General features: G+C 52.6%; 1 protein-coding gene across 1 annotated transcript; it reads right to left on the reverse strand.

Moving 5' to 3' along the window:
* Window positions 1-1,643: 1,643 nt before the first annotated feature.
* On the reverse strand, window positions 1,644-9,959 carry SDR39U1 (short chain dehydrogenase/reductase family 39U member 1). Its single transcript, XM_023942740.2, has 6 exons — window positions 9,499-9,959; window positions 9,066-9,172; window positions 8,657-8,739; window positions 7,663-7,784; window positions 6,479-6,622; window positions 1,644-6,260 (listed from the first exon to the last, which is right to left on the reverse strand). Exons 1-6 carry the CDS (start codon window positions 9,551-9,553, stop codon window positions 5,845-5,847), a joined length of 927 nt encoding a protein of 308 aa, XP_023798508.2. The 5' UTR covers window positions 9,554-9,959; the 3' UTR covers window positions 1,644-5,844.
* Window positions 9,960-11,188: the final 1,229 nt, after the last annotated feature.

Here is an 11,188-nt window from a genome sequence, read left to right on the forward strand (position 1 = left end):
CCTTGCTGCTGCTCAGTGCAGTCATGATTCCCTGTCTGGGTCAGGGCTCTCTGTTGTGTGTCCTGTGTGTGTGTGCTGCAGCTGGAGTCACAGGGCCCATGTATCCATGGTGCCGGGTGCCATGGCCCCTGCTTGGCCACCTGGGCACACATGAGCTCATCCTGAGCCCCTGTAAACCAGCATGCCCCAGTCCTTCCAGCTTTGCAGGACCTCTTCCCGAAGCCTGGAGCACTGTATGGGCTTTTTGTGACCCAGGTGCAGGACCCAGCATTTGGCCTCGTTGAGCCTTCTACCACTGGCCTTGCCCCATGGATCCAGCCTGTGTAGACCCCTCTGCAGAGCCTTCCCACCCTCCCAAAACTCCCATCCAAGCTGGGATCCAACTTACTAAGAGTGCACTCAACCTCCCAATCCAGATCACTGATGAAAGGCACTAAAAAGGACCCCAGTACTGAGCCCTGGAGAACACCAATTGTGATGAGCCACCAGCTGGATTTTAACTCCCTTTTCCACCACACTTAGCACTCAGCTGCCCAGACTGGTTTTTACCCAGTGGAGAGTGTGCCCATGCAGGCCATTGTCTCCAGGAAAGCACCGTGGTAAACTGAGTCAAAGGCTTTACTAATCCAGGTAGATGATATCCCACAGTCTGTCCCTCACCCACCCACCCATCTTGTCACAGGAGACCAGACTGGCCAAGCAGGACCTGCCTTTCCTAAACCCATGCTGGCCAGCCTGATCAGGTTTTCCTGTACCTACCAGATGATGGCACTCAGGATGATCTGTTCCCTTCCTGGCACCAAGGTCATACTGTCAGGCCTAGAGTTCCCCCAACCCTTCTTCTGGCCCTCCTTGCAAGAGGGAGTCATATTTGCTAACCTCCAGTCAGCTGGGACCTCCCCAGTTAGCCAGGACTGCTGATAAATGACTGAAAGTGGCTTACTGAGTGTTACCACTCACTTGGCACCACTGTGTGGATCCCATCCAGCCCCAGGCTTTTGTGTGCCTCAGTTGTGTAGAGGTCACTGCCCAATTTCCCTTGGATCATGGGGTTTCAGTCTGCTCTCCATCCCCCTCCTCCAGCTCAGGCAGGTGAGTACCCCCAAGAACAGCTGGTATGAATTGCAGCATCTTTTTGGGTTCTGAGCAGGAAATGTGGGAGTCCTCACCAGGCATAAAAAGGCTCAAAAGCATCGGTGTTAACAGCAGAGACTGCAGGAATGAGACCAGTCCATTTCTCAACAAAGGGTTGCAGAGCACTGCACGGTGCCTCACAGCCCTCACAGGCTCTGTGCATCAACCCCAGCAGCAGGGATCAACCAGCACAGCTCACTGTCAGGGATGAGAGCCACTGTCACCTCCAGCAGCCCCAGCCCAGCACCCTCCTGGAAAGCTTTTGTGAGTCCAGACTGAACCCCTGATGATGCAGGGGCTCTGCCCAGGCTGGGGGATGTGGCTGCCACTTTCTCCTTTCCAAGTTCAACCAGCAGCAAAGCCGAGAACTGAGATACTTGCCTAGGATTTCAGCTTCAGATTTACAAATTTGTAAGCTGTGAGAAAGGACAGGGTAGTCACAACATGCCCTAAAATCTTGGAAAATTGTCCCAGTCAAGTCTGAAAATAGTTCAGTGGAAATTAAGGGGTACAAGGAAGGGAAATACCAACTTTAATTAGGAAATCAGTGGCTTACAATTTGTGAAAGAATGTGTAAAGAAGACTAACAATACAAATGGTGCAGAACTATGACTGGTACAGAAAACCCAAAATTAAGCCTTTCTGTCTTTAATACTATGTTGCAACTTAGCAGTCAGCCCAGAGCTAACCCCAAAGCAAGGCACCACTGCAGATCACTCATCTCTGCCAGAATGAGCCCAAAACTCCAGGATCAGCCTGGACACAGCTATCACATGCCCTGGTGCCTGGAGAGATGTGGCTATCCCAGCCAGACCCTAGAGCTGCCTGTACAAACTGACACAGAGGTACTACTGATCCTAAGTGCCTCAGTGTGTTCCTGCCCATTGCCTCTGATGTGGGACAGTGACTGCAGCCCTTGCTGGCACACACAGCCCCTTCAGTGCCCAGAGGGGTCATTGCCCCTGGGAGTAGAGCCCATGAGGGGGCCCATTCAGGCCCCAGGGGAGTGAAGAGTGCAGCCCCTGTCAGAATCCCACAGCAGGGCAGTGTCCAGGGATGTAAAAGGAGCATGTCAGCTCATTTGGGGATATCTGATCAAAGGAGCCATAAGACATAGAGATGAACCAGGCATGATGGGGGAGGCTGTGATGAGAACAAATCTGATCAGTCACAAAAATGGGTAAGGCTGTGTGAGGCTGAGAACATTTATTTTTACAGTAGGGAAGTATGGGAGACACATCATAAATCCTGACCAATTAGCATTAACTAGGCAAGTAACCAGAAACAAATGGCATCACTCACACCAGCTGATGAGCTCTCAAGAAGCTGTAGGCAGCCTAGGACTTTGCAACTGATAAGGATGCAAAACTCAGTGTCCAGGATGTTGGATGAAGACAGTGGGATGGCAGCTGCTGAGGAACTATGCTGGGACAGGGAGCAGCCAGGAGAGGTTAGACAGAAAAGGGTTATAAGAGCCTGGTTGGGTGCAAACCTGTGAGAGCAGTCAGTGCTGGTCTGGCTAAGCTCTACACTTGACCACCACAGTCCTGGCTTATTTAACCTTTCTGTAACACTCTGTGCAACCTCCCAGGGTCCCTCTGTGGTCTGCAAGGACCAAGTGCCAGGTGGTAGGCAGCTGGCATACTGGGGCCAACTCCTCAAATCAGACAGGGAGAGAGGGTGAGCAGAGACCCAGCCTGTGGTAGCAGCTCCTGGAGCCAGTGGGAACTCGCCCTACAACCACTGAGGCAGGAATACTTTGTGCCCACAAGAGCAGCCGCTGGGGGAGCAAGCGTGAGCAAGGAGAGTCAGGGGCTCCATGCCAGCTGAAGGACAGCAGATGTGCTGATTCTGGAGGAAGCAACTGTATATCCCACAAACCAGGTGTACACGTTTATCCAGCAGCAGCAATTCCAAGTAGGGGGACTCCAGGTATGGGCAGGGTTATCAGGAGGGCAAGGGATCCGTGTTGGTACCTGGAGATACCTGCAAGTGTGGTGTGCCTTTGGGATAAGCACTTGAGTGCTGACTTTGGTGTCAAGCTGGAGCAGCTGGCAAGGAGGGGACCTGTGGGATGGGTCAGGATGCTGTGGTCCATGCTAGAGTGCTGGGTGGACAGAGGGGTCATACTTAAGTGCTCAAAGGATTCCCAAGTGTGCACGTCCTTGTGAACCCTGAGGGTGTCACGTGAGTCTGCCAGCTCCATCAGGCACGTGCCTGTGTGTCACCTGTGTCCCGTGTGTGGGTGCTAACAGCCATGCCAGTATCATCTGTGTGTCACTGTCCACGTGTCTGAGTGTGACACAGCTCAGCATCAGGGCTGCCTTACCCTGCAAACAGGAAGGAACAGCTGTGTCCTCAGCTTGGACAGAAACACTGGCTACAAGACCCCCAGGCTGGGATGTCAGTGGCCACACAGGAGGGTCCTGGGCCACAGCTGCTGCTTTTCACATGGCTTAACAAAAGCATTCACCTCTAAAGGAACAGAGACACCTGCCCCGATGCAGAGGGGCACAGCATTGGCTCAGGTATGCCTGCAAACACTCTGCTAGCCCTGAGCACTGCAATGCCAGCCCTGGGATAACAACACCTGTACCCAGGATCACACAGCCTTGCAGCCTGGGGGCCAGGACACCAAAACTAGATATATTCTATTGAGATTTCAGCCTGCTGTCACCCAAACATGCACCTTTTCTGGCTCTACTGCAAAGAAAGGGGCATGAGGCATGTGTGAATTTAGTCTTAACTGCACTCAGAAGACAGTGCTTCCAGATCCCATACACAGATTCAGATGACACAGGCTCATTTAAACCTGTCATATATTTAAGCCAAACATCATACAGAGGCAACTTTTCAAATGTCCTGAGTTATACATCCAGACAATGAGTCCAAGGCCTGGGAGCTCTGCTTAGTGTCAGTCCTCTGTGGGATACAAACACCTCTTTCAGAAGAGCTGAAGATGGCAGTTCTCCAAAAATACTTGTTCTCATTTACAATCACAACTCATTGTGTAAACCCATCAAGGTTTATACAGGTACAGCAACAACCTAACTGGGCTGGCTAGCCTGCCTGCCTGACAGAAGGATGCTGCAGACCACAACATCTGGGGAAGCTCTGAAGCTCTAAATACTCAGCTGAAGTAACTAAAGCAGCACTGCTGACTGTCCCCATGGTATTGGCCCACAAGGAACTGGGTCTGTATCTCAGAGTATGTCAGTCTACTCTCACAGAAAACTGAAGCTCTTGGGAAGAGGAAGGAAGCTGTACCTAACTTACAGGCAGCAAAGACACAGTCCAAGAAACCCACATGTGTCTCAAACCATGTTGCTTTCATGACTACTCCCAAAGCCCCACCTCACCTGGCTGTGCTTACACTAACTGCAAGGACTTTGTCCAGTTCCATCTGCAGTCCCACTCTATTTTTCCTGCCTGGAAAGCCAGCACATTGCCATTCTGTCTCCAGTATGTACGGGCAAAGAGTCAGGAGAGTGGGACATCTAAACTTCACCAAGACTGATCCTTCAGCTGCTCTGACTATAGCATGGCATAAACCAAAAATACATGGACTGCTGCTGCTCTGGATGGTAAACAGTAGGTCTTTATCTGCCTGAAGTGCCTTTTAATAGACTTTTCTAGCCCTAACTTACATCACAGTAGGAATGTCTCTCCAGAAGTACTGCTATAATAAACTTTGCTGCTCTGTGGACTTCACAACCTGCAACCCACTTTAGGCTGTGGAAGGGAAGCATGTGGATACATTTCCTGCCACTGTGAGATGATGAAATCGCAATCTGCTTTACAAGGGTAGAGGTACTGCCCCCCAGGGCAGACCAGGCAGCTTGGATATTCTGTGTGTAGTCAGGGGGAACACCCTGAACACAAGCACCACCTCATGGGATCAATAAAAGAAAACCACCCTGATTTGAGGTAAGCACAATGAAGGCAATAGCTGAAATCTTCCTTTAGACTAAAGCTGTGACTTGCACTGCCTCACACAATGATGAACCACCCAGCTCTCCTCAGCACAAGCTTAGATGTAATGGGCATGTAGCCAAGGCAAAAGGGGGCACAGTCTGACTGTCACCCTTTTCCCTACAGGCTGGCAAAGCAGTGTTCTCCCTCATCCCTGCCACAGCACAAGGGGCATGGAACCCTGGAAGGGTGTAACTCTTTGGACTAGATTCAGCTGAAGGTACTGACACATCAGCCTGGTACCAGACACAAGAGAGGGCAGAGTCTCCAAGCAATCTGTATTCAGCACCCTAAGATGGATCTTCTCCCACAACCACCAAGACCTAGAAAGAGACTTATGCTCTTCTGCTTTGCCTGTGTCATCATGAGGAAAAACAGGAAGGGTGACTTCCAGTACCATGGAAGAATCACAACAGCATTAGGACCTGTTTCCTGCTGCCACTGCCAGCAGCGCACACACAAACACCATGCAAAAGGGAAAATGGAAAATCCCTGTCACAATCCTTTGAGGGGCTCGTGCCTTCCTTTCCCCAAATGCAGGTGATGTTGAGATTCAGGTGGCAGTAAGAGGGATGACTCCTAAACTGGGGATGCACACAAGGAGATACAGGGGAAAAGGGGATCCTTTTCTCACCCTTTCTGTAGGGAGATGGGGAAGCATCAAGGGGCAGGGCTCCCCTCTTTCATGGGAAGGCATGGGAGCTCACACAAACAGGGCCCAGCCCAACTGGGGAGGCCTTAAGCCACAATGTCCTTCAGAGCTGCAGGCAGCTCGGGGAAGATGAAGTGGTAGCCGCTCTCCAGAGTGCGTTTGGGGAGCACTCTCTGTCCCTCCAGCAGCATGACCGCCCGCTCTGCCCCAAAGACAGCCCGCACAGCCCAGGCAGGCACCGGCAACAGGGCCGGGCGCCCCAGGGCTGCCGCCAGCTCCTGAGCAAAGGAGCCATTGGAGGTGCCAGGGGAGGATGGGGCAACACCATTGAGGATGCCTTGCACAGACTCTGTCTCCAGGGCATGACACAAAATCCCAGACAGGTCCTGAATGTGGATCCATGGGAAGGGCTGGAGTCCAGAGCCCATAGGGCCTCCAAGTCCCAGACGGAAAGGCAAGAGCATCTGAGAGATTGCACCACCATCTCGACCCAGCACTACACCTGTGGGGAGAACAGAGTGAGATCAGGTACCCCTGCCCAAAGGGAAAAAGCCCCCTACACACCCAGACCTACAAGCAGGAGAATCCTTAGAGGGCTGGACTAGAACAGGACCCCAACAAGGAGAGACAGAAGAACTGATGCCCCTTACCCATCTCTTCCCACTGTTGCCCCAGCAGTAAAGCAGAGTCACCATTAATAAGCATGATGTCCCATCTCACCTGATCTCACCACAACACCACGAGTTGGGCTCCCAGGGATGAGAGCTGCAGCCTCCCACGAGCTCACCAGGCGTGAGAAGAAGTCAAAATCCCCTCCTGGACTGTCTTCAGTGTACTCAGCTGTGGGGCTGGGGCGGTAATAACCTGCAGGGTAACAGCAGAAAGGGGGTCAGAGTTGAATGATGACACCAAGCCCCCCCTTCCCCATCAGACCATCTTCTCTGCCTCCAGGAACCCAGAACTCCTGTGAGGAAAGGATGAGAGAACTGGGAAACTTGTTCAGCCTGGAAAACAGACCTAATTGCAACCATCCAGTGTCTGAAGGGAGCCTACAAGAAAGCTGGAGAGAGATTACAAGTGCCTGGAGTGCCAGGACAAGGGGGAATTGCTTCAAATTGAAAATCAGTTTAGATTGGCCCCTGGGAAGAAACTCTACCCTGTGAGGGTGGGAGGCCCTGGCACAGGGTGCCCAGAGAAGCTGTGGCTGCCCCTGGGTCCCTGGAAGTGTCCAAGGCCAGGTTGGAAGGGGCTTGGAGCAACCTGGGACAGTGGAAGGTGTTCCTGCCATAGCAGGGGTGGCACTGGACGGGCTTTAAGGCTCCTTCCAACCCAAACCATTCTGGGATTCTGTGAACTCGATCACTCCACCAGGGACATCCTCACATGAACAGCACAGGGACTCTGATGGCAATGCTGACAAGTTTTTGAACTACCAATGTGCTCTACAGGTTTAGCAGGATGCACTAACACTGAGGCAGCCCCAAACAGGCTTGCAAGCAACACACTGAGCTGGCTGGAAAGTGTCTGCTTTAATACTGGGCATCACAGAGAATAAACCGTGGCAGCTTTAAAGACTGCAGCAAGCAGTTGGAGATAATGCAGAGGGCTTCAGCTGAGGCCTTACTTACACAAATTAATTCTATGGGATGCCTGAAGGCTTTCACAACAAAGCTCACACAGAAAAGCTTCTTCCCTAATGACACCTAAAGACAAAGCACAGAGACTCAAATTCCTCTCCAGCAGTACTACAGCTTATCAAGGCTTGTCTAAACACAGCGACATTGATTGCAGTAAAGCTGACATTTCAAGGCAAGACACGTGCTCCCGAGGAACTGTGTTTCTGTCTGCAGGTAAAGCCTCTCCAGGTCAGCATGAGTGGTGTTTTGGTCAGGCCCAACCAATACCTACGCCAGTGACGAGGACCCAGGCACGGGGGGGCTGTTCAGCAGCAGCAATGGCTTTGGCCAAGGTCTTCGTGGTCTCCACCCGGCTGCTGGTGACCTCCCTGCAGAAGGCATCACCCCATCTGGGAAAGGGAGAACCAGGGATTAAACACCTCACAAGGACACCCCAGGAAACACTGCCACCAAGGGGGACCCCAGCTGTTGCCCTGAAAATTAAGCCTTCTGCTAAAGTTTTCATAGTTTTAGTTACTTTCCCATGAAACTTCTGTAAACATAAGTTGTTTATCACATTCCTTCTAAGAAATGTCTTTTGATGGACATTCCGCATGACCAGTGTGCTTTGGAAGATGGTAACTTAATTATCCAATCCCTGGTCATTGTCAAGAATCTATAAATACTGGAGTCAGAGAATAAGACACCTTTTTTTTTGTTCTAACACTGAGGGTGGTTGTGTGAATCATTTCATGTCCTTTAGTGACACCCAGCCAACACCAGCTCACAAGCACAGGAGAGGTCACAGGAACTCCCCTCACCACAGGGCAAATGGAGAACAAGTCATCTTACAGCATAAATGCAGGGAAACACTGGAAGATGATGACTCTTCACTTCCCCTAAAAGATTGTGGGGTTTGGACTGCCTTCAGACAAAGTCAACAAAGGATCTAGACAAAGGATCTGTTCCTCCTAGAAGTCAAACTTTGGTTCTGATTTTGCATTATCAAATGTAGGCATGGCACCCAACATCCTTTTGGAAATGAGGAACTAACTTTTCTAGCCTCCAGCTGTAGATCCAGGAGGGAACCTTTCTTCCAAAGGTCTCTCAGAACCTACCAGGCCCACAAAAGTGTTCTGGATACTTGAAGATGCAAATGTCAATAGTTGGATAACTCAAGAGCTTCCTGGTAATGTTGTTTCCTCCCTTTCCACATTCTCTGACAACACAGGACTATCTTGCCTCCACCTTGTCCCAACAGCACTACAGAACATCAAGTTACCTGCGGAAAGGGTTGAGGACATTTTCACCAGCCAAGTTGACCACAGCATCACACAGGGGCAGCCCAGAGCGGGACAGCTCTTCCTAGGCAGGAGTAACAGAGACATCAACACATCAGGGCTCCCCTCTGCTCAAGCCTTCACTGCAAATAAGCTGGGCAAACTCCTAAGAATTTCAGCCAGTTTCTTCCTGACGTCTGCAGACTACAAGCACGAACAGAGTTCTGCTCCTTGGAGCTACAGCAGTACCCATTTCAATGACTGTGACCCATGGAGCACCCAGCAGCCCAAAAGAACATCCACAGGAGCCAGACCTCCCTCGGCAGGCTTTCTCTATGCCATGGAAAGCCAGGGCACACGGGCTGTTTTCTCAGCCCTGCCACGTTTCCCCTCCTGTGACTTCTCTCATACCCAGCTGATCCGATCCTTGCCCCCTCGTCGCGACACATGGGTCACTTGGTGCCCTCGGCTCCGCAGTAGCTGGGTCAGGGCTCTGCCCACGAAGCCTGTCCCACCACCTGGTGAGAGAGTCAGACAGGCCGTCAGGGCTGTGTCCCTGGGCCGTCACCTCCCGGCAGCAGAGGCGCCCCGCGGCCCGAATCTGGGCCATCACCGCAACCCCAGCAGCGCCGCCGGGCCCTGGCCCGCACACCATGACCAGCCCCATACCCGGGGGGAAGAGGCGGCCTGGCTCCAGCCCAGAGGGCAGATCCGCAATCCAGGACCGCCTGATCCTTCTCCAAAACTCCGTTCCGCTTGCCACTCCCGCTCCCTCCTCACGGCCCCGCTCCCTCACGGCCCCGCTCCCTCACAAACCCGCTCCCTCCTCACGGCCCGCACTCACCCACCACCACCCGCATTGCGCAGCTGCGCATGCGCCGAGCGGCGCCCCCGCGCATGCGCCCCCCGCTGCGCACGGCGCCCCCTAGCGAGGGGGAGGCCCTTGAGGGGCCAGCGCGGCCAACGGCGCTGAGGGCTCGGCAATGGGCGGGAGAGAAGGGACAGAGCGGGGCCGGGGACACGGGAACGGCCCGGGCCGGGGATACGGGAACGGAACAGAGCGGGGCCGGGGACACGGGAACGGCCCGGGCCGGGGGATACGGGAACGGAACAGAGCGGGGCCGGGGACACGGGAACGGCCCGGGCCGAGGGGACACTCCGGGAACGGCCCGGGCCTGGCACCGCGCTGAGCAGGGCAGCAGCGCTGACACGGCACCCGAGGAGTTGCTCAGGGCGATTTACCAGGTCGATAAAAGCGCAGGAGTGAATGCCCAGAGAAGCTGTGGCTGTCCCATCTCTGGAAGTGCTCAAGGCCAGGTTGGACAGGGCTTGAGCAGCCTGGGATATGGGGGAGGTGTCCCTGCCCATGGCAGGGCGTGGAACGAGGTGAGCTTTAGGGTCCTTTCAACCCAAAACAGTCAGATTCTACGATTCTGTTATTCTATGAAATATTTTAAATATTGCTAGTAGAAAACAGAGAATTGTGCAGATGGGAATTAGGGGCTGTTCTCATTGACCCGGAGCCTCCCTTCTCTGGCAGCTGCTTGCATGTCTCCTTGGGGCCATGGGAAAAGAAAATCTTTCAAGGATGTAATTCTGCCACTGGGCTTGAAACATCTCTTCTGAGATGCAATGAAACACATTGGAGATACAACTTCCCACCTAAAGGCAGCTGGAGCAGCCTTTGCTTCACGCAGAGTTGTCTGTAGTGTCAGCTCCTTTTACCTGTGTGAAGAACAGAGGGTGACGACAGCCTGCAGGCAAGATCTCTACACATTGGTGGCTCTTCTGGAGCAGCAACAAATGCTAGAGATATTTCTACCTACCTATCCAGCTTAGTCCACCTAATCATCTATCCTTGTCTGCACATACAGCCATAGCCATTACACCACCTGTCCATCCATCCATCCATCCATCCATCCATCCATCCATCCATCCATCCATCATCCTTCCCCCAGCCCCAGTCTGTCACTGAGTCACAGAATCAATAAGGTTGGAAAAGACCTCCAGGATCTTTGTGTTTGACTGAACATCACCATGTGAGCTAAATCTTTGCACCGAGTGCCGTGTCCAAGCTCTTTCTGAGCACTTCCAGGAGTGGTGTCTCCCTTGCTTCACTAAGCAGCAGCAGCTCTCCTTGTCCCTCTCTCCACCAGCTCCATAAAAGTGCCATGTCCTGTGGTTAAGCAAGGGAGAAATGGGCTTTTTAGGAGGAGCCAGCTTGGAAATTTGAGACTTAAAGAGTTATTTGCACAGGAAGATGTGTCTCTGTGCTTCACAGGATGAAAGGTGGAGATGAGCAGGTGTTTTCTGTGTGGCACATGCTGTTGGAAAGGTGTGAGCTGGAGCTGCTCTCCAAACACAGTGTGGTCTGCTAAGCCTCTGTTGGATAGGTCATGATGGTGAGCTGAAGGTGCTGAATGCACATTCTCCTTTGAACTCCTCCATAAAGGGCAGAAGGCTGTACCTCAGGACAGCCTAGTAGGTACTACAGTGTAAACTGTCCAAAAAAAGAGTTGTAAGGGACTTTTGGA

Source organism: Cyanistes caeruleus, chromosome 27 (assembly GCF_971803275.1).
Source record: "Cyanistes caeruleus chromosome 27, bCyaCae1.hap1.1, whole genome shotgun sequence".
Classification (NCBI taxonomy): domain Eukaryota; kingdom Metazoa; phylum Chordata; class Aves; order Passeriformes; family Paridae; genus Cyanistes; species Cyanistes caeruleus.

Bases quoted from the DNA above. Each gene is read 5' to 3' on its own strand.
- SDR39U1 (XM_023942740.2), bottom strand. From the start codon at position 9,553: ATGCGCGGGGGCGCCGCTCGGCGCATGCGCAGCTGCGCAATGCGGGTG. The intron at 9,173-9,498 runs GTGAGTGCGGGC...CTCTCTCACCAG, and splicing joins CGCAATGCGGGTGGTGGTGG to GTGGTGGGACAGGCTTCGTG. The intron at 6,623-7,662 runs GTATTGGTTGGG...GTTACCCTGCAG, and splicing joins GGTCCTCGTCACTGGCGTAG to GTTATTACCGCCCCAGCCCC.